General features: G+C 41.0%; 1 protein-coding gene across 1 annotated transcript in view; it reads left to right on the forward strand.

Moving 5' to 3' along the window:
* Positions 1 to 801: 801 nt before the first annotated feature.
* Positions 802 to 24,246, forward strand: part of LOC145396561 (protein amalgam-like) — a 78,546-nt gene continuing 55,101 nt past the window's right edge. The window contains exons 1-3 of the mRNA XM_080269936.1: positions 802 to 879; positions 965 to 1,139; positions 17,163 to 17,260. Coding sequence (XP_080126062.1) covers positions 802 to 879; positions 965 to 1,139; positions 17,163 to 17,260 — 351 coding nt within the window. The remainder of the gene's footprint in view (positions 880 to 964; positions 1,140 to 17,162; positions 17,261 to 24,246) is intronic.

Consider the following 24,246-nt stretch of genomic DNA (forward strand, 5'->3'; position numbering starts at 1 on the left):
TGGACATTGGCAATACCGATAGATGATACAAGCCACCACTTGAGAGCCCGGGATAATTCAAAATAACACAGAATCACAAAAGTGACATCCCGCAGTATGATCCATTGTGGCCGATCGTCACGAAAGTGACGCCCCGCGGTTAAGGGGTTAATGAGGGGGTGGAGCACTGGTAGGGCTAGGTCACCTGAGTATTCAAATTTGATTGGTTTGGGCACCACTACAGGTGAGGAGGGAAGAGAAATTCAATTCTATTGGTAGCAGCAGCAATAGCGATGCTGATTCCGAGAACTAGGTGTGGAAAAAGTAACGAAGGAAACCACGTGTGTAGGTGAAATGAGGAAAATAACTATGAGGGAAGGACACCACGTGTGTGGTGAAATGAGAAGCCATGAGGAAAGTGAGCCACGTGTGTGGGTGAAATATGAGGTGCAGCCTTTTGTGGTGTAATACACGCCACAAAGGTACTGGCGCCCTTCCTCCCTGGTGACTACAACCTGTCCCTTGCTACTTCCTTGACCTCCTCAACAACTCCAACCCTAAAGGTGTGGTTGCGTTCTTGGATGTGGAAAGTTTATTCACGAGCGTCCCCATCGACTGCACAATTACATACATACTGAATGAGACTTACCCCGAAAATGATGTCCCCAAACTTGACCTACCGAAAATGGCTCTAAAAACCTTACTGGATACCTGTGCATAGGAGGCTCCTTTCTTCTGTGCTCCTGGAAAGATGTTCAACCAGAAGGATGGTGTTGCTTTGGGCTCTCCCTTAGGAGTACTTTTCGCCAGATTTTCATGGGGATGGTTGAAAAAGAGGTTTTCAGGGTCATCAACAAACCCGACATATATGCCAGGTACATCGACGACATCTTTTCAAGAGTAACAGCAAAGAAAACTGACAAAGCCTTAAGGAGAAACTGCAGATCTCTGGGCTCAATTTTACTAATGAATCCAGTGTCAACAGCAAGCTCTACTTTCTGGACGTGCTTGTCCAGCAGAGCCCCAGGAGATTCCACAGAAGCGTATATACAAAACTAAACAAACCCAGGATTGTGTCTCAATGGAAAATGCGAATGGCCTCAGCGATACAAGGGCTCCACCCTCAGGGCATGTCAGGAGGGCCCTCACACACTCAAGAAGTTGGGGTGCCACTCACCAAGAGACAGAAAGAGACACTCTGGTCCATGTGAACAACAGAACTGGTTTTCTGAGATGTTAAAGGGGTGGTAAAATGTGAAATAGAAAAATGATGCCAACCAATAAAAAACTGATCAATCCAGGATGGGCAACGAATAAAATTATTATTTTACAATGCCCATATTCATCCTGAATAATACAGAAGAAAGAGCAGTGAAAAAGCTGATCACAGGATATGTCGGTCCATGCAGACCCCGAGACACCCTAGTCTTTGTCATTTGTTATAAAAAGAAGAAAACTTCTAACCTTTTGAAAAATAACCCAACAAAACAAACATCGAACCTGTAGAATAGTCATCTTATGTATGAATATGCTTGCAAACTAGGGAACTATGAGTCCCTCTCCTCTTCATACATAGGATATTCCGCCTACAAGCTTAGCAAATGAATAACACTTCACCTGCAGAATAGTATTCCTAAAACACACACAAGGCACTGCCTCAATTCCCATCTGACCAAACAAATGATGGAAGATTAAACGCCCTCGTCATCATGAATAGGTCCGCCAGGATGTAGAGTCATAAGAAAAACTATCGTTACCCCCAGCATTATTCGATACAAAACGAACGTTAGCTGGGCTATGTGAGTGGGTCCTTGCTGTTCGCCACCTCCCCTATCTAGTGTTGCCATCACAATCCCATTACACAAGTTGGAATAATAAGCAAGAATGAGCCATATGGTGGGGAAATATATAAGATGTGTTTGCGTGATCCTGAGTGCCCCGCCAGGGATTAATAATGAAACTCGCCACGTTTATTATTTTCCTACACTTATTATCTGTAGAATACAACAGATAAATTATTTTGAAGGGTATTAAATCTCCAGGCATCGACATGTTTTTTTTGTTTTTTAATGACAGTAGCAGGGGTGCACGAGTTCATTTGTTTGCTTTAGAGGGGTGGTTAAATGCTTCAGATGGATGCTTCAGAGTTAATATGGATGGGTTGTGGTATATCCATGTTATGCATTATGGAGACGTCACAGGGTGCACGAAGGGCTATAATCGCTCTGCATTAATTATATGTAGAAAGCAATACATATCATTATTACACTGAAATTTACTAACTTGGCTTGTATCGGCTGAATTACTAGCATACGTCTGGCACATACTCATTGCCCGTCTGCATGTGTGTTGCCGACTTTACACCATTGTTATATTATTATTTAATGAATTCGGTGCCGGATAATAAACCGTATTGTCTCTATGCACAGAGGCCAAACGATGTAATTAGCTTTTAATACCTCTAGCACAAATTCTAATATCTGTGTCTCACATAACCGACATTAACTGGTTTGCGGAACTAACTTTCCTCTCCCATCATTCCACAACACTTTGTCGTTGTTATAGTGTATAGCTCTGAAGGGTAACGATAGTTTTTCTTATGACTGTACCTACAGAGAAGAGAACTTGCAACCATCCCATCATCCCAACCTGTTCATCCCCATACGAAGTCTGAGGCGGAGTGATGACATCCCTCATATTCCCCCGACTCCCGTTGGTTGATTACCCCCCCCCCGCCCCGCATAATCTCCCCTTCACCTTGTTTCCTAATGGCTATATACCTGATTCCCAGATCCACATATATACGGTACCCACTCACTGTACCTTGACTGTCAGTCACTTGATAATGTACTCCGTGTACGAAACGTCGTGAATGAAAGAAGTAATCTTCTCTACGTGTTTTAGTAATGCCTTTTAGGCAGAAGTAGAGCAGTATTATCCCATATATATATATATATATATATATATATATATATATAAAGCTTTTAGATAAAGCATTTTGAGCGCTGACTGTTAAGATAATCCATGCGAATGAATTTACGAACAAGAGTGTTGAAGACTATTTTGCAGGAAATATGTCTGGAAAAAATTAGTTAATATTCATTCGAGAAGTTCTAACATATAGAACACACACATCATATAGGTAGGAGCACGCAACCGAATTGGCGCTCGCGCGCGCGGGAGCACACACACACACACACACACACACACACACACACACAAATAAACAAACAATCACGTAGGGTGCGCGCGCGCGCTGGCGCTCTCACACACACACACACACACACACACACACACACACACACACACACACACACACAAATAAACAAACAAGCACGTAGGGTGCGCGCGCGCACACACACACACACACACACACACACACACACACACACACACACACACACACACACACACACACACACACACACACACACACACACACACACACACACACACACACACACACACACACACACACACACACACACATCCATTTTCTTTCTCACACAAAATACTGCATCTTAGATCTGTCCGTCTATCTTTGTTTTCGTTCCATTTTTTTTTTTTTTTAGCTGTGTAAAAATAACGCCACTTCAAAACACGATCACCCTTGGGCACTGAACCTCGTATGATGAAGTAGCGAGCCAGTGTCAACACGGAAATCAGGTGGGGGTGTGGGGGGTTGTGGATGTGTGGGTGGGATGGAGGCGTGATGGGGGATGTGTGGGAAGTACCGGCTGTGTGTGTGTGTGTGTGTGTGTGTGTGTGTGTGTGTGCGCGTGCGTACGCGCGAGGGGTAGAGGGAGTGGAAGTGGGTCGTGTGGGTGTGAAGATGGTATGAGAGGGGGTGTGTTGCTTATGTCCGTGTACAACCAGGGTTCGAGCTCCAACAGTCATGAGGGTTTGGGTATGGCAGTGGTGGTGGTGGGGAAGTTATGTGGTGGGTAAGTGTGGGAGGAAAATATCGCTCACGTCCATGTGTGACATGGATTCAAGCCCCGAAAGTCGTGATTTATGAACGAGTGGGTCGCTTTTAGATCGCGAGCAGACTGATGGAAACAAAAACGGTGGTGACAAGAGTGGTTGACAGTATGATGTATACTGTAGTTTCGGAGACAGGATGGTGAAGAGAGACGTGGTTAGAACTGGCAAACCATTCGGCAGGACTGTGCCTTTTGATGATTTATTAACGTCTGGAACAGCTTCTAATATTGACATTATTTATCCTGGGCTAAGCCAAATAATAATGTCTGGAAACGGCACTAATTATTTACATAAGGAATGAATGACAATGATGACAGATCATAATTAGACACAAATGGCATACAGTACGCGCCAATACGGCACATGTCAATGCATAAAAATATGACAGATATCATTAATGCTTGACATCATAATAAGGTACATAAAACAGATGCTAATACAGGTATCTTAATAAGACAGAGACAACACATTTGTTAAAACGACACACGTGCTAATATGGCACAGATGTTAAAGATACTAATAAGACACAGGTGCTGATACAACACTGGTGCTCATACGACACATGATACAGACACGCATACGACACTCGCTAATACATAACAGATGCTAATACGGCAAGGATTCTATTTCCACACCGATGCTAATATGACGCAGATGCTGATACGAGACAGCTGCTAATGTTACACAGCTGTTAACATGAAACAAGTGTAACATGACACATGCTAATACAAGAAATCCAAATACGACACAGATGCCATTACGGCGAGGATGCCGATACGACACAGATGCTAAAACGACAAATGCTAACAAAACATGAGGCAAGTACGACAAATGCTAACAAACACAGGATACAAACATAGTACAAATGCTCATACAAAGATGCTACTGCGAAAGATCCAAATACGACGCAGATGCTAACTTGGCACACGGGCTGATAGGAATTCAGTAACATTACTTTTAACACACAGCACCACATAAAACATAATGGATACCAGTATCGATGAAAGTGCGGGATACGCTGTGCATGGCCGAAGCGAATAATAATTACACTAATTTCATGGCAAAAGCTTAAGCTCTTCAAAACGATGGTGCCTCATTGTATACATTCTACCACCAGAGAACTTTAAACGGTTGGACGGTCTGTCGTGGTAGAAGTTTTATGAACAAATATTACTAATCATTCAACTACGATGACGTCTTTTTATTTCACTCTTGCTATCACCAGACGATTTCTTTCAGCTTAAAGGAAGACCTCTAGTAGTGAACAGGTTAATTTATTATTCCCTCACAAATAAAAAAAATCTTCATGTTCACTTATGTTGACTTGATATTGCGTATACTGATCATTAAATTCTTTAATACGAATATGACGACGCCATTTTTTGTTACCGATTAAAACATTTTGTTCATATTGGGAATTTTTTCTTGTATTAAAGGGGTTAACGAAGACTACAAACGACCATCTCAATTTCGAAAAGTCTTTCCTAAGCAGAATGAAATCATCTAATACTACCATGAAAGACATTCAATGGTATTATCGTATTAAAAGAGTTAACCACTTCTACTCCTACGGTACTGGCTTCAGCCCTTTTTATGCACTTCAGGATAAACTTTTCGAACAGGAAGAACTACATAAAACCTTTGTTAACCCCATAGCAATAAGACGGCATTCCTAATTTAAATTAAATCAACTAAAGTTGTAGACAGGGACACAAGTTTGATAATTCTGTTATCTCTTCTTCCGCTCCACTTCCTCAATTAGCTATTTTTTCTAGGATGAGGGGGGGGGGTGGCTTATTATTGTGTTTCTGTATACAGATGACGTTCCTTGATACGATGCATCAATGAAAAAAGTGACAGACATGCTCAAAGTGTGAAGCAGACGCAGTGGAATAGTTGGTATACTTTTGACCGGCATTCTTATGTAAATTAAAAAGAATGTCACCGTAAAGAAGTTGTATGTCAGAATGTCACTTCCCCCTCCCCTCCCCCCTGTAACTTGCAATACTTTGGTGATAGAAACTCCGTGTACAAACAGCTAGATAAGAAGTTTATTACAAGCTCACAGTAAAATAGTCTGCCCGTGTCGGCTGTCTGCTAAGAACTGATGCAATAACGCCGTCTTCAGGCGTGGGAAAGGGTGCAGACCTAGCAAGATTAGTGGGGGCATGTATGCATTGGGGGGGGACATATATACATCGGGGGTAGACATATTGTGGAGGGGGTACACCCTCCTCCCCCCAAAAAAAAAAAATCGTCTGGCATTAGCCTTTGCCTAATATAAGCATCGATGATAGCAATTCAAAACAAGAAAGGTTTCCAGTGCTACTTAAACGCTACTGAAGGTAGCAAGAACAGAACAAAACCAAACACCATGGTTAACCCGCGGGTTAAGGAAGGGACTTCCTCTTCAGAGTTCAATTTTCGATGGTGTATGCGAGTTCCTGATGCCCCTTCCACAATTACGTATTTTGTTATTCCACTTCGTTTCTCACGAAGTTGAATCTTAGGTCATGTCCGTCCGTAGGTATTGTTTACTATGCTTTAATGTCTTCCTGTATCATACAGATGCAAATTATTTTGACAAAGAATGACATATAAGACAAAACAAGGAGGACTCACAGTGTGTCGAATCTCTGACCTTGCCCTGTGACACTGACCTTTGGTCGACTGATTTTAAAATGTACAGTAATGAGTTCTCTCTCTCTCTCTCTCTCTCTCTCTCTCTCTCTCTCTCATTATATATATATATATATATATATATATATATATATATATATATAGAGAGATATATATATATATATATATATATATATATATATATATATATATATATATATATATATATATATATATATATTGTTACGGAACAGAGAAAGATAATGTACACTTTAAGTGAGAATACTAAAAATCACTACTGTCCCGTAAAGGTCCAGGTTCAAAACAAAAGAGTTAGGCAAAATTACAAGTCAAAGTTTAATGCTCAAACCAACAACAAAACATTCAGGACTCATAAGGATAATGTAATGGCAAAAAAACAGGTTAAATATATGGCTAACTGCAATAGCCTCTATTAACACGAAATCAGCAAGAGTAAATTGATCTAAGTCAGCCCTGATAAAATGAAAATACACTGGGTAATGCTCAGTTAATGCAAGATAATTTATTACAGATACAAACTATTATTAATGATGGCTGACAATAAGAACCCTACACGAATTACAAAAACCTCACTAGGCCTACAAATTAACAACTTATGCTATACAGTACAAGAACAAAATGCAATAACAGTTATACTCAAATTACACAGCTGCTAGATGGTTGGAGACTTCCTGAGCACTCAATAATAACTGTACAGGGGAGGACAGAGATGTGAACAAAATGAGGAGCAGATCTAAGTGGCCATAATGCAGAGACTGAGCTCATTATATAGGGGCCAGCAGAGCTTGATACAACTTGTAAGAAGGACGCGCAAATGAAGCCATGGGGACAAAGAGTTGACAATCCCGCTTTGAACAACAGAAAGAACGACTTACTCGACTATAACAGTAGAAGGGGGGGACTGAGGCAGAACACGCTCGTGATCAAACATGCAGCATACTGTGCATTAAAATTACACAAAGGATGATGAAATCATAGGCTATGTAAAACCTCCCCACAAAGAAAAAGAAATTTACAAAGGAAATTTCTTATTACTCTAAAACAATCTGTCTAAAGTCTAGATAAGCAATCTGCAATAACATTTTCTTTCCCCTTCACATGTTGTATGTCTAATGAATACTCCTGAAGAAGTAGACTCCATCTTGTCAATCTCTGATTTTTATCTTTAAACTTACTAAGGAATTTCACTGGGTTATGATCGGTATAAATGACTATGGGGTCAAAACCAGAACACAAATAAAATGAAAAATGCTGTAAACCCAAAATCAAGGCCAAAAGCTCTTTTTCAATAGTTAAGTAGTTCTTTTGAGGTGGAGTGAACTTACTGTAATAAGATACAGGGTGTTCAATACCCTGATCATCCTCTTGCAGCAAAACAGCCCCAGCTCCTGTATCACTTGCATCAACAGCCATCTTAAAAGGCTTAGCAAAATTTGGAGTAGCGAGCACTGGCTGACTTAATAGAATAGCTTTAAGTTTGTTGAAAGAGGATTCACAGTTATCGGTCCAGACAAATTTAACTCCCTTTTTCAGTAGGTCTGTAAGTGGTGATACAAGAATTGAAAAGTTAAGAACAAATCTCCTGTAATAACCTACCATTCCCAAAAATTTTTGTAGCTCTTTCCTACTTTTAGGTCTGGGAAGATCACTTATAACCTGAACCTTAGCTGCTGGTGGTGCAACATGTCCATCACCAATTACGTACCCAAGGTACTGAACTTTAGCTTGACCAAACTCACACTTTGATAAATTAGCTACAAGATTAGCCTGAACTAAAGGCTCAAGAAATTTACTGACATGGCATAGGTGATCTTTCCAGTTGTCACTGAAGATTAATACATCATCAATATAAACAACACACTCTGCCAAACCCTCTGTTACAACATTCATGAGCTTCTGAAATGTGGCTGGTGCATTCTTCATGCAATATGGCATTACAGAACATGAAAAAGTCTTTCCTAGGGTTACAAAACATGAGATCTCCCTAGCACGTTCAGTCATAGGTACTTGCCGGTATCCCTTTAACAAATCAAACTTACTTATGTACCTAGCCTTTCTGATCTTGTCTATGCAATCTTCAACATGAGGGAGAGGGTAAGTGTCTGTTTTGGTTATCTGATTAACACGTCTGTAGTCGATGCAAAGCCACTGTGACCCACCTGGCTTAGGGACTAGAGTGACAGGAGAACTCCACTCGCTCTGACAGGGCTCAATCATCTTGTGGTCCAACAGGTAGCCAAGCTCCTTCTGGATGAGAGGAACTTTCACTGGGTTCACACGGTAAGGAGGCAATTTAATTGGCTTTGCGTCTCCAACATCGACATCATGCATCAACACAGTGGTTCTTCCTGGAGTGTCACGGAACACTTGCGGGTACTCCTGCAGTAATGCCGAAAACTCCTGCCTTTCCTCGGGAGGTAGATGAGAAAGCTTAGTCTGGAGATCATTCATGATATCAGGATTCTTCCCCAAACTATCACTCAGGCTCATACTGCATGGGAGAGCTTCACTTGCAGACTCGGGTGGAACAGCTACAGTGCAGACTGGATTATTTTCGTCCCGCCTGTGTTATAACTTTAGCATGTTGATGTGACATAGTTGCTTGTTCTTTCTACGATCTGGTGTGACGATGACATAGTTGACATCACTGAGTTTCTTCTCCACGAAATAAGGACCACTAAACTTAGCTTGAAGAGGTTCCCCATGAACTGGTAGCAGAATCAAAACCTGATCTCGTGGCTGAAAGTGGCGTAACCTGGACTTCTTATCATACCAAGTCTTCATTTTCTCCTGAGCAGCTCCTGAATTCTCCCTCGCCAGCTGTAAAGCAGTGGACAGCCGTTCTTTGAACTTCATCACATACACCAGCAGGTTGACGTCATCTTCCTCCGACAGCCAGCATTCCTTGAGTAGCTTAAGGGGTCCTCTTACTTCATGGCCAAACAGTAGTTCAAAAGGTGAGAAGCCCAGTGATTCATTTGGAGATTCTCTTGCGGCAAACACAACGAATGGAAGACCTTTATCCCAGTCTTTCTGATGTTCCAAACAGTATTTCTTGAGCATCGATTTGAGTGTTTGATGATATCTCTCCAACGCTCCTTGGGTCTGGGGATGGTAAGCTGAAGACGTGATCTGGGTGATGCCCAACTCTTTCAGAGACTGCTTGAAAACGTTTGACATGAAATTACTTCCCCGGTCTGACTGTACCTCCTTGGGCAGACCAAACTTTGTGAAGAACCCTAGCATTTCCTTAACCACGTTCTTTGCTGAGATATTTCTAAGTGGAATGGCTTCAGGATAACGAGTAGCCATATGAATCATGGTCAACACATAAGAAAATCCTGAAGAAGTCTTAGGAAGAGGGCCCACAATATCCACCAACACACGGGTGAAAGGCGCCTCAAAAGGAGGAATGGGAACTAGAGGTGAAACCTTTTCGGTCTGATTACACTTCCCCACAACTTGACAGGTGTGACAAGACTTACAATACCAGGAAACATCCCTAAAGATACCTGGCCAGTAGAAGTGTTTCAAAATGCGTGCCACAGTCTTCCTCACTCCAAGGTGTCCTGGAAAACTGGAATCATAAGCCACTCTAATGATATCCTGCCTACAAACACGAGGGATGACAACTTGATGTACAACCTCCCATTCACATTCGGCTGATGCTGTTGGGGGTCTCCACTTCCTCATAAGTACTCCTGACTTTATATAATAACAAGTAGAAGCACCGGCTGACTCTTCTTCACTGTAAGCAGAGTTAGCTAGACCTTTCAACTCAGGGTCATCAACCTGCAACTCAACCAACTCTTGACGAGACAAATTATCAACACTACGCAGTACTGCCTCATCTGGTGAGTGGTCCAAATTAGCAAGAAATGTGTCAGCTAGGATAACATCATCATCATTATTATCCTCTAAATCACCAGTAACTTTAGACTTAGCCCTAGTGACAGCACATGCAGGGAACACATCAGGGACATCACAATCCCGGGTCGCAGCCACTGGCTCACTAGACAACTGAGGAGCTGGACACACTTGACTTCCACCAATATCATTTCCAAGTAAGAAAGTTACACCTGACATTGGGAGTGTCTCAACCAACCCAACCATAACGGAACCATTAACAAAACCAGACTCTAAATTCACTCTGCACAGAGGGACAGAGAAGTAATTATTCCCTACACCTTGTAAGATTACAGTTTCATCAGAGGAATTAACATTAGAGCCTAGAACACTGGTCAGCATAAGGGATTGGCAAGCACCTGTATCACGATACATTTTAACTGATTTCCTGTCATTACTGTCCAGAGGACTGACAAAACCATCAGACAGGAAATTAGCACATGAACTCTTGAGAGTGTCACCCACGTTACTGCTCAAAAGAGGAGCTCCGTCATGAGAATTTAAGTTACCCCTCAAAGCAGGTTCAGTTAACTCAGTTAAAGAATTCTGGGAACTCTCAAGAGTGGACACTAGACCAATTGACTGAATATTTAAAGACTCCTTTTTGTTCACATCAAGCTGTCTCCTGAAACATCTCTCTGTAGTATGACCAAGCTTACTACAATAAGTACATTTACTTTTCTGAAATCTAGAGGTGAAGCTGGTATTTACTTCCTGAGAAACATCATCTTTATTCTCTTTCCTGTTACCTGTACTCTGAGTAGAGGCAACGTACTTACTCTCAGCTTTCCCTTTTTCTCTAGAATATCTCTTGTGAGTGAGAACATATTCATCAGCTAAAACTGCAGCATCAGACAAATTATCTATTCTTTTCTCATCAAGATGTAGGCTTACATCTTTATTAACACACCTCCTGAAGTCCTCCAGCAAAATCATCTGCTTAAATTTACCAAAATCAGAATCCACATTCTAAGAATTTAACCACTGCTCTAACAGATCTTCTTTGATTTTTGCATACTCAACATGGGATTGCTTATCTTGCTTATAAGTTGTCCTAAATTTTACTCTATAGGCTTCAGGACCAAGCTCATAGGCCTTAAGAATCAAGCTCTTAACTACATCATAATTATCACATTGATCCTGAGGCAAAGATGTATAAGTTACTTGAGCTTTACCGGTGAGAACAGTTTGAAGGAGTACTGGCCAATACTTTTTAGGCCAATTAAAACCTGTAGCTACCCTCTCAAACAACTGAAAATACTTTGTTAAATCAGATTCATTAAAAGGAGGGACAAGTTTAACATTTTTAGCCACATCAAAATCATCAGAGCTAGATGATCCAGTTCCACCTTGTTTCATGCGATACTCACGGTCTGCCTGAATCCTAGCAAGTTCAACTTGTGCCTGTATCTGTGCCTCCTGAATCCGAGCCTGAGATTCAGCCTCCTTAGCATTTGCTTGAAATTCAGCCTCCTTAGCACGAGACTCCGCCTCCTTAGCCTGAGCCTCCTGCAGGGCTAGCTGTAACTTAGCTAATTCAATCTGTGTTCGCTCATTTGGAGGAGTTACATTAAACAAGCTTTCATTAATCATATCAACAATTTGATCTTTAGAACGATGAGAGCGAACAGCAATTCCCAATTGTTGAGCAACAAGCTTAAGTTCATTCTTTGTTCTGTTTTCTACATCCAACACTGTTTGCACATTTGACAAAAAATCTTTGGCTTCATCAAGTGTAGTAATAGTAGACATCATGAATAAGTAACAGTCACAAAATATCAAGCAATATCCTTATGATAATATCCTGAATATCCTGGCGAGGTCGCCAAATTTATGTTACGGAACAGAGAAAGATAATGTACACTTTAAGTGAGAATACTAAAAATCACTACTGTCCCGTAAAGGTCCAGGTTCAAAACAAAAGAGTTAGGCAAAATTACAAGTCAAAGTTTAATGCTCAAACCAACAACAAATCATTCAGGACTCATAAGGATAATGTAATGGCAAAAAAACAGGTTAAATATATGGTTAACTGCAATAGCCTCTATTAACACGAAATCAGCAAGAGTAAATTTATCTAAGTCAGCCATGATAAAATGAAAATACACTGGGTAATGCTCAGTTAATCCAAGAAAAATTATTACAGATACAAACTATTATTAATGATGGCTGACAATAAGAACCCTACACGAATTACAAAAACCTCACTAGGCCTACAAATTAACAACTTATGCTATACAGTACAAGAACAAAATGCAATAACACTTATACTCAAATTACACAGCTGCTAGATAGTTGGAGACTTCCTGAGCACTCAATAATAACTGTACAGGGGAGGACAGAGATGTGAACAAAGTGAGGAGCAGATCTAAGTGGCAATAATGCAGAGACTGAGCTCATTATATAGGGGCCAGCAGAGCTTGATACAACTTGTAAGAAGGACGCACAAATGAAGCCATGGGGACAAAGAGTTGACAATCCCGCTTTGAACAACAGAAAGAACGACTTACTCTACTATAATGGTAGAAGGGGGGGACTGAGGCAGAACACGCTCGTGATCAAACATGCAGCATACTGTGCGTTAAAATTACACAAAGGATGATGAAATCATAGGCTATGTAACACTATATATATATATTTAGATAGATAGATAGATATACCCTATAGCCTACAAACTACACACACACACAGGCTTTGAGAAACCGGCGGGACACGTAGCAAGAACTACAGTACTGTAACTACATAGCTGCGGCGCGCGACTCTGAGGCTGCTGTTATCGTACCTGGCAACCTACCCCTTAACAGTGCGTCTGATTTCGTGTATAACATGAGACGCGTGTGATTCGTGTACAGTATGTTCCTGTATAATAATATTCGTATATATTATATTCAAGTATAATATGATGCGTGTATAATATGATGTGAAATCGAACACACTTTTGACTGGTAGGATGCCTGGTTACGATAATGACAACCTCAGAGTCATGCGCCGCGACTATAGTAATATCAATTAGCGCCATGAAGCGTGATTAGAAAGGATATAAATGCCACAATATTCCCCTTTGATTCCTGCGCTAGAACAATGTAATATTAATTCACGCACTGCCAGTCGAGATGTGCCGGGCTCTTCAGAACAAATATATATAAAACAAGCTCATCACCGATGCATCACTTGATGGGTACAATTTCCTTTGTATTATTATTATTATTATTATTATTATCATTATTTTTATTACTATTATTATTATTATTATTATTATTATTATTATTATTATTACTGTATGATTCTTCAGGAGTAATGATCTCTGCTGTTAAGTTTCCTTGATTAGATGCTTTTATCAATCACTTTATACTTGGCGTTGGAGAGACATTGTCCGAAGCAAATACATGAGTATACTTAAGCATCACTTAGCTTCTTTACTTTCTCGAGTGGCTCTGCCATGGTTATATGGCACCCATATTTTTCTACCATTATCCCAATCATAATTACTGACATTTTTCCCAGCTGAATACAGTAATTGTCTATTCATAATAAGCCTGGGTAGTATGTCTTCACCAACCCATTAAAGACCAACCATGATTAGACTTGAAGAATGTGCTTTTCTCTCTGGCACAAGGTGAAATACAGCAGTATTAATAAAGTAATATTTGCCCCCCAAAATGTAAAAATACATTTTATTATACCAGATTTGGCTACAGCCGGTGTATCAATCACGATTTAAAGAACATCATGATTATGTTTAGAAAATACACTGTTCCCTTTAGATCTCCCTGTCTATCTATAGGCAGACGCCCCGTAATGGATGACCATAAACAAATGGCCTCAATGTCACCATGTTCTCCGCCATCTTGCTGCCCTATCTCCCACTCACACACTCTCTCATATACCTCTCCAACACATCCCTCCATTCATCCTCGGTCTCCCCCTCTCCAAAACATCCCTCCATACATCCTTGGTCTCCCCCTCCCAACCCATCCCTCTACCTCACTCACATACACTCTTCTTGTCAGGCTCTCATTCTCCATCCTTTCTACACGGCCAAACCACCTCAGAGTAATATTCTAAATGCTTTCTAACACATTGACACCAAAATTATGGCTCTTCTTTATTTCCTCTTTTGCCTGCTGTCTCTCCACGTAGCTTCCCATGCTCCTCTGACATAATTCATTTCCACTGCTCTTACTCTTGACTTTTATCCCTTCAAGTAGGTACACGCTGCACAACCATGTGACAGAGTAGGGATTACAGTCCTGTCGTGCAGTGTTTTTTTTTTTCTTTCTTTCTTTTTTTCTAACAAGCGCACCTACTCTTTATCAACACCTTCAGTGAAGCAGCAACCTTTCTTCCCTGCTTCACCGTTTCATGCACTTCACCCTCTGAAGTTCCGTTCTTACTCGTCACACGACCGAAATACTTGAATGCATTCACACTCACCATCACTTGATCATTCAACCTGACTATGTACTCCCTACTTCCTTCCTCACAATAACCATAACTTTACTCATAGTTACGTTCACTTTTAAATTTCGTTTTTAGTTACATTCAACTTTAAATTTCGTTTTAACATACACTCCCAAACTCATTCACCAAGCCTTGTAACTCCCCTTACATCTTACTTAACAACACAGAACCAATAGCAAACAACACGCGCAGCTTCCAAGCCTTAGTTTCTCTCGACTATGGACATTTCAACATCCACTGCTTTTTTTTTTTTTTTTTTTTTTTTTTTTTACAATCCACATGTACAGTAAACAACAGCGGAGACATGGGACATCTCTGTTTCAGTCCAATATTTATATTGAAGAACTCACTCAGTTCACTTTCCATGCACTGCGGCCCTTAAGCCCTTGTACATACTCCTGACAGTATTTAGCTGTTTCCCATCTACTCCGCGAAATTCAGCACTTTCCTCATTCCCTGCTTGCTTACATTGCCTTATGTTTCCTTATCATGAAAGCAGCATATAGCTTCTATACCACCTCTAAATACTTATTTCACTACCGGTAACCACCTTAAAACGAATATATGATCTACACATCCTCACGTCTTGCTAATGCCACTTACTTTCATTGACAGTGTTTGCCATTGTTGTTACCACAATAAAACATATGCCTTTTTCAGTAATCAATAGATAAACTAAGTACTGAAACTATTTTTTCTTTTAATCTGCATATTGACAATGGTTCCTTCACGTTCAAGTAGAGTCTGCCATTGCTCCCATTTTGGAACAAATTAGTTGATTTAATAATATCACAAAGTCAGTCTTATTTTAAAGGATTTTGGCCGTATACTATAAAAGAAAAAAGAATATGGATTTTTCCTTTCTTGGGTATACGGACTTCACTGATACAGGTAATAGTACATATCAAAAATACAACAATCTGACGGAACACTCGCGCTTGTAAGTTCAAGGAAATTCAAATAATCACTGGACACAGACAGAGGCAGCCCAACGAATGTCAGTACGATAGCCAGGCCAAGGTGATCTTGTAAACATGATTAATGACATCACTTTGTAGTTAAGTTTAATCAGAACGATAAACACATTAATATGGGTTCCCAAATGACAACAGAGAGAACAGTGGGAAGAGTGAAAGTTAATGGGTTAAAATAAAACCTGTGCCAGATGTTAGAGAAAGGGGGGGGAAAGAAGACACACCCGCACTTCCCCAGGCTGCCGCAAATATCTTCATCTTTGCTATTACGTGAAAAGATAAATTAGCCACTACGGTACCTATCCAGCTGAAAAAGCGACATTAACTACCGTTTCTTTCACTTTTCTGCTTTTTTAAATTTATTTATTACTGGAAATCGTTCCCAACTTTCAGCTGTTCAGAAATATCTCAAGAAAGTGAGGTGTATCGTTGTTTTCCAGTTTCCTTAAGGATCCATAAAACCTGCTAATAACTCCTCACTCTCTCTCTCTCTCTCTCTCTCTCTCTCTCTCTCTCTCTCTCTCTCTCTCCACAACCAAATCCCATGACTCATCTGATTAATTTCTAATCACCCACAAACTCCTGTTCCACACACAAATACCCCAAATGTAACAAACAACCTAGCCTACCACATTCCCTAAATCAGAATACTCTAACATCCAAAATCCTCTATGATATCTGCCAGGCTCTCTCAGGGGTAGACTTAGGAACGACATTGTCTCTGAGTCACTTATTTTAACCAGGAAAATGTCACTCATCATAATCACACCCCTGTGAGCCTCATACCGCACTGCCAAAGCAGTCTGCATGCTCATACTGTAATACTAAAGCTCTCAAGTGAATATCGTGCTTATACCCACCTGATATATAGAAAAAATATATACATCGTGTACGTCACAAAAAATATGAAAAAACAAATAAATTAACACAAATGTGAATAATTTTTCAGCTTGCAAGTATCCTACAACAAGTCAAGCACTCTCTCTGTAGTAAGCACTCACTCACTCACTCTAACTCTCTCTCTCTCTCTCCTTGCCAAAGATTTTGAATTCAAGCAGCTGGTATGATATATTGGTATGATATTTAATGGTATTTACCCTTTTTTTTAAGTATTATTCCTATCTGACTAAACTGAACTAATTTGCTATTTTTAATCCACAACAATATTCCCTAATCAGTTTTCCATCTTTACCACAGACTCGCCGTACTTCGAGCAGCCCATCCAGAATGTGACTGCTCAGGTGGGACGCACTGCCAAGCTCACCTGTGTTGTCGAAAACCTGGGACACTACAAGGTCAGTTCTCGTTCTTGTTAGCTCCTTTAATCCAATAACGTACTTTTGTTTTTATTCTTTCTGCCTTTATACGACTGTATGCAGTTTAGGAGCGATTTCTCGTAGAACAGGGATTAATGAAGTGTACGGTACGAGTACAATTGGCTCCATTTGTAAACACTACAAAGGGGTGTGTCGGGGGTCTCATGTGGCACCAGTGTATTTGTTTATGTCTCACGTCTACCATGGTCTGACTACCATAATGAGGTTGTTTCAATATAGTAGCTATAACCAAGACGTAAATAAATACACCACTGTCACACTTAACCTACAACACACCACCTCTGTTGTACTTACGAGTCGAGGCGCCTGTACACACGCTCAAAAAAGTCTCTGCCCTCTAACGGCACGTATCATTCTGAAACATGGACGTAGCATTGTGAAATATGGGGCACTCTGTGATTATGTGAAAACAGTATCTTTGGTAAGTATTTGAACTTGAAATTGAAAAAAAAAAAATCCCATACTAGGTGGTATATGTTTTGAGTCACCAGATTTATAGATTCATGTGTGTCTGCAGAACTCGCTCATTTTCACAACCATCGTACCCTAAGGGGCAGAGGCTTTTTTGATCGTGTGTACATCTGACCCATCTGGCTTCAGGTAGCTCTCCTAAACATACGTCACTGTATTAAAGCGATAAACGCTCAACCGCTAAATATTTCACTGCTAAATGTTCTGTGTTGTCGAGAACTTGGAACACTAAACGGTTAAATCTCATCCTTCTTCATGTTCCGTCTCGAAACGTTCCACTGATTACGTTCTGTGTTTTCTACGACCTACAGACGCTATAGGGTCAGGCCAGACCTCGTCCTTCTTAATGCTCCACAGATAGATGCTAAATTTGTTCACCCTATTCTGTTTCACCTCTGTGTGTTTCACCGTTCCTTGCTCCATTTCACTTTGTTCCACTCTTAATTGTTTAACATTTCAATGTTCCATTATTATATATATCACGCCCTTCTATCAACTGTTCCATCCTGCGCCCTCAACTACTCAACCCTGCACCCTCAGCTGTTTCACCCTGCACCCTCAGCTGTTTCACCCTGCACCCTCAGCTGTTTCACACTGCACCCTTACTTGTTCCACTGTGCAACCTCCACTGTTCTACCCTGCACCCTTACGTGTTCCACTCTGCACCCTTACCTGTTCCACACTGCACTCTTACCTGTTCCACCGTGCACCCTTCCCTGTTCCACCCTGCACCCTTACTTGTTCCACTCAGCACCCTCAACTGTTCCACCCTGCACCCTTACCTGTTCCACCCTGCACCCTTACCTGTTCCACCCTGCACCCTTACCTGTTCCACCCTGCACCCTTACCTGTTCCACCCTGCACCCTCAACTGTTCCACCCTGCACCCTTACTTGTTCCACCCTGCACCCTTACCTGTTCCACCCTGCACCCTTACTTGTTCCACTCAGCACCCTCAACTGTTCCACCCTGCACCCTTACCTGTTCCACCCTGCACCCTTACCTGTTCCACCCTGCACCCTTACCTGTTCCACCCTGCACCCTTACCTGTTCCACCCTGCACCCTTACCTGTTCCACCCTGCACCCTTACCTGTTCCACCCTGCACCCTCAACTGTTCCACCCTGCACCCTTACCTGTTCCACCCTGCACCCTTACCTGTTCCACCCTGCACCCTTACCTGTTCCACCCTGCACCCTCAACTGTTCCACCCTGCACCCTTACTTGTTCCACTCTGCACCCTCAACTGTTCCACCCTGCACCCTCAACTGTTCCATCCTGCGCCCTCAACTGTTCCACCCTGCACCCTTAACTGTTTCACCTTGCACTCTCAACTACTCAACCCTGCACCCTCAACTGTTCCACTCTGCACCCTCAACTGTTCCACCCTGCACTCTCAACTGTTCCACCCTGCACCTTCAACTGTTCCATCCTGCACCCTCAACTGTTCCATCCTGCACCCTCAACTGTTCCATCCTGCACCCTCAACTGTTCCATCCTGCACCCTCAACTGTTCCACCTTGCACTCTCAACTACTCAACCCTGCACCCTCCACTACACCGCCCTGCACCCTCGATTATTCCACGCTCCACCCTAATCTACCTCGCCCAGCACTTCATACACGAAGAGGCAGGGAAGCCCCAGTTTTCGACGGCCTACAGTTATCATTTGCTTAGTCTGCACCCTCATAAAAAGAGAGCAATCCGTAATGACATGCAGTGGCCAGACATGTTCTATCCTTGTCATGCACTTCAAAATTATCGTCTAAATTTTGGTGCTTGCCTTCACATTCGCCATTTAAGTTGTAACCTCTTGACTCCGATGACAGACTGTTCATTTCGTGCTAGCAGCCCTCAGGTGATTCTCGTCAGTTTATGAGAGATTTTCAAAATGATTTTGTTAGATCTAGCTTCGTAAACACAAGAGCACTTTCCGAAGCTGAATAAAATTGTTAGCTGCCAAGAAAAAGAAATGTCATTGAATCGATAGGGTTAACTTTTAAGCACACGGCCTTGTGACCTTAATATTTTTGCATCCTACATCCAAAGTGTTTCTCTTTCGTTAACTGCTATGATTATAGGAAATGTTGCTGGCTGACTCTACGACTTACGTACACAGTTTATCCACTCCAGTCCGGTGGCACATTCCTTTAGTATACTTTTGATAACACCAGACAGTTTTATGGTGCTTAACAGAACACTCACAGTAAACGGGTGAAGGCCATCCAAATCTAATAACATTTCCTGAGCTGCATAAAATTGTTTGGAGAGAGAAAGAACAAAAAGCAAAAGCCAAAAGATACGTCTCGGGGTGAGGGGTAAGTCCATCTGAAACAGCAGCACTACAAACGGTAATAATATTGTCAGAAAGCACTTAAATTGAATGATGGTAAAACTGAAAAGAATAAAAAATAAGTAGTCCCATAAAATCGATCAATGCAGAAAATGTGAAGAGTGTCGACAGTCCGTGATTATTTCCACCCTATATTCCAAGTTCGTGATCCTCCTTTCTTTTAGTGTATTCAACGCTTGTCTGCTTGGATTTCTCCCAGCCTGGCAATATGAACTGTTTTCGGTTAAAAAAACAAAGTGTGCTTATCCATGGCAAAATATGAGGTAACTGAAATGCTTTTAAAACCATTGAATGTTTCCCATAGCTGAACAGAACTGTCTTGTGTTAACTTTAATATAATATGTACTTTCATTCACAGCCACAAAAAGTTTACTCCTCTTCTACGATGACGAATTTCTTATTACGGACAAATTATTTCAATCATCTTTTACGAAGGACCGCTGGTAGGGTAGAGATTATGGAAGGCTACATCTAACCCCACTAGTTCGAAACGTTTATCCTTAGATGAATAAAACAGTTTGGAAATAGTAAGAGTACAAAATTCATCACCGGAATGAAAGAATTAACATAAGAGGAACATGAACCTTCATCCTTTGGCTGGAACACGTTTCCCCAAGTTGCAAATAGACATTTGGAGACTAAATAAAATAAACCAAAATGAAATAAAGTGGCAGCTCAATGGTTAACTGGTATTGCAAGACAGGAAAGTAAATGGATATAGGAAGATTTTAAAATCAGAAAATGTAAGCAAAACAAAAGACAACGGTAAATGCATAAAGATGGAATGCTAACGTTGTAATTGCAGAATGAAAGGTTAAAAATGCAAAAAGGAATGTTTGAAATGAAATTTACTGTGTAAACATAGTGAAAGGCTCTGCGTGCAAACTGGAAAGCTATAATGAAAAAAAGAATGATGTAAATGAAAGTCTTTAAATCCAAAATGGAAGCCTTAATGCAAAAGAGAATATTTACGTGCAAACAAGGAAGTGTTGATATAAAAGTGAAGAATGTAAAGTGAAAAGATTTCCAAGAACAAGAGAAAGAATGTTAATGAAAAATAATGTCATATCCATGCAAAAGAAAAGCAAAATGTGTATAATGGAGAGTCGTACATGCAGCCTGATAAAGGCTAATGTCAAGTCACTCTACATGCAACACAAAGAGGAAACAGCCTGATGACATATGCAGATGCTAAAGGTCACACAGACACACTGCAAGCGCTATACACACACACACACACACACACACACACACACACACACACACACACACACACACACACACACACACACACACACACACACACACACACACACACACACGCACAGATTTTTGAACGCGCTATACTCTTTTCATCATTACCTGGCCCATATTTTCGTCCTTTTCCAACTTATTTCATGCAGCTCAATGGCAGTATGAAAATACGACGGCTGCAACTGCTCCCCATAATTCCTAATAGTGGACAGTATCATATTGTAGTATTTATGTACTGTGCTTCTATGACTCAGCATTACAGATTGAGATATGGCAAATTCAGGTGAAGTTAAAGGATATAAAATATACAGAGACTCCTTTACACTGACTTCCAGGTACCCTTATCACTGCCGCAGTTTCATATCTTTAGCTCATAGTCAACAAATGCTGTGCATAAAGGCTACTTGAAGGATTCATGAAAGCAGACTGTTCCTCTTCAACCCTTATGAACCACACCACTGGCCTAACCTACCAGCTGCTGGGACGTGATAGTACAGTAATGAAGAACTGATCAAATGGACCAAAGTGTATTATCTCGCTGTGGTGCCACACTTATTCAGGACATTCATTTCGTTATAACAATTTTCACTGCTTCCCTGTATGGCCATTCGTCAATTTAATTAAAAACCTGCTAATGCTATTACACCAAACCAGAGCAACCTACCCTTATTATGTAAGTGGCAGCATGTGGGTGTGAGTAGTCATCTAGTGGCATGTACCTGAACGAACGAACGACACACACACACACACACACACACACACACACACACACACACGAGAGAGAGAGAGAGAGAGAGAGAGAGAGAGAGAGAGAGAGAGGGGGGGGGAAGACCAGTACACACTTGCCTATTACATACCCTTAACTGTGCCTTGTGTGCTGTGTAGGGGCAGTGTGTATGTGTGCGTATCAAGCAGATCATGAGGAAACTTGAAAGGCAGACCTTCACGATCAGCTTACTTTGGCTAAACTGGGGATCGCACACTGAAGGGAGGCTGGTAGTGGAGTCACAGTGGGGCTGAAAGTGGAACAGGATCTGGAGTAAGACGTAGGTTAGCACTGGGACAATGTTAAGCCTAAATATCTACCCACCCATTTTAAATCTTTAATATGTTTGTTAAGTCTCACTGTTATTGATATTTTTAGTTATTTAATACTATTCTTTTATATTTCCAGTCAATTTTTACATCATCCTGTTCTCAGCACCACTTTTTTTTTTTTTTTTTTTTCTGCTGTGATAATTTCACTTCACAACCCGCGTTTTGTTGATGGATATGTCATGTAGTTTTTGTTACTGCCTCCTAAATCACAGTTTATCAGCATCTTCTCACATCAGCTAACATTAACAACATTATCGCCTCATTTGATAAACACTTAATCTCACACAATTTCGCAAACTATTCTTATTTTTCTTCTTTATGTTCATTTTTCCATCACCAATTTCATCCACCTCCTGAATATGAACATATTTATCAACTCTGTATCTAAATATTCATCATCAGATTTTCACGAACTACAAAACTTTTCATTTCGTTAAGGCACGCCCATGTTATTCGTATGCTTTACACCGTGCTATCGGCCATATGCACTTCTGCACCGATCTAGCCTTTACCTTGTTATATTCTCAGTACTTTTCGTTTCCGTAATTTATCACTTTTCTATCACACCCCTTCACAGTCGCAAATCTTCCTGAAGGCCAGATCGGTTCATGTCAGTCATGCATATACGGTAGTCAATAAAACATTACAGATGCTGGTAATGTTACTTAAGTTCTTGTCACCCATGGCTATACATTCATGAAATCAATCATTATAGTGTATATATTAGTAGCCTTGTTACTTCGAAAATACTGCTGCTAATCGTTCACAATACGTCCACACACCCCAACCTCTCACAAAAGACTAAACACTATCACTGGCAAGTGAGTTAAAATAACGAGAGGAGAGTAGGCAGATAGTGGCAAAACTTGTCTCGTTGCCAGGTACCGACAGAGCAAGGACGCCGCCCAGTGCCCGAGTCCATACCAGTAAAGACTGGTTCACTCATATGTTTCGAAACATGGTGGTGAAGCGCATGTGTGTGGCGGGTGGCATCACCAAATTAAACTCGCTGAACCCTCTTCTAGCAAAGAGGGTGGTTCGTGTTACGTGTCTACAAGATCAGTCATCCACCTATCATTCGTAACCGTGCTTTAACGCTATGTTTAAAAAATGATAATGTAAAACATCCTTAGGAAGACGAATGAGTGTTTCACATAATTATATTTTCATTCTACGGACAGGAACAATTCTGCTAATCTCGTTCACACGCTCAAATTAGTTGCATGCTGCTACTTCATAAAGGCCTTTTCACACTGTCATTGGGCACCTGAAACAACACATGTTGGAGTATGGTAATGGAAACTGCTTGCAAAGTGGCCTACTAGAGCAGGTCGTTGTACAGTCAACAAGAGTTCCACGTGGACCACCTAGTCGCGGGACGTGGCTAACGTGGCAACAGTGCCTGTGTGAGTGTGTGAGTGTGCACATGCCCGAGAATTTTTTGAATCAAGCTTCATCCTTTTTGCCGTATTATGTTATTATGTGGTCATTGTATTATGCTGTGATATTGGCTAATAAATACTGTGTGATTGGGATAATGAGCTGTGCACTATGCTATTTATAAAGTCTGATTTATATATAATAATTCTTCTCTTATCTTGTACCGTGAACCACGATACAGGTTCAGTTGTGGTTCAGAAACATCGCTCCATTTATGGGTGAACTTGCTCACTGTTTCTGAACCACAGCTCAACCTGTATCGTGGTTCACGCTACAAGATAAAAGAATTATTTTATATAAATCAGACTTTATAAATAGCATAGTGCACAGC

This window comes from Coenobita brevimanus, chromosome 38 (genome assembly GCF_032717465.1).
Source record: "Coenobita brevimanus isolate Jiangsu-jjx chromosome 38, ASM3271746v2, whole genome shotgun sequence".
NCBI classification, from domain to species: domain Eukaryota; kingdom Metazoa; phylum Arthropoda; class Malacostraca; order Decapoda; family Coenobitidae; genus Coenobita; species Coenobita brevimanus.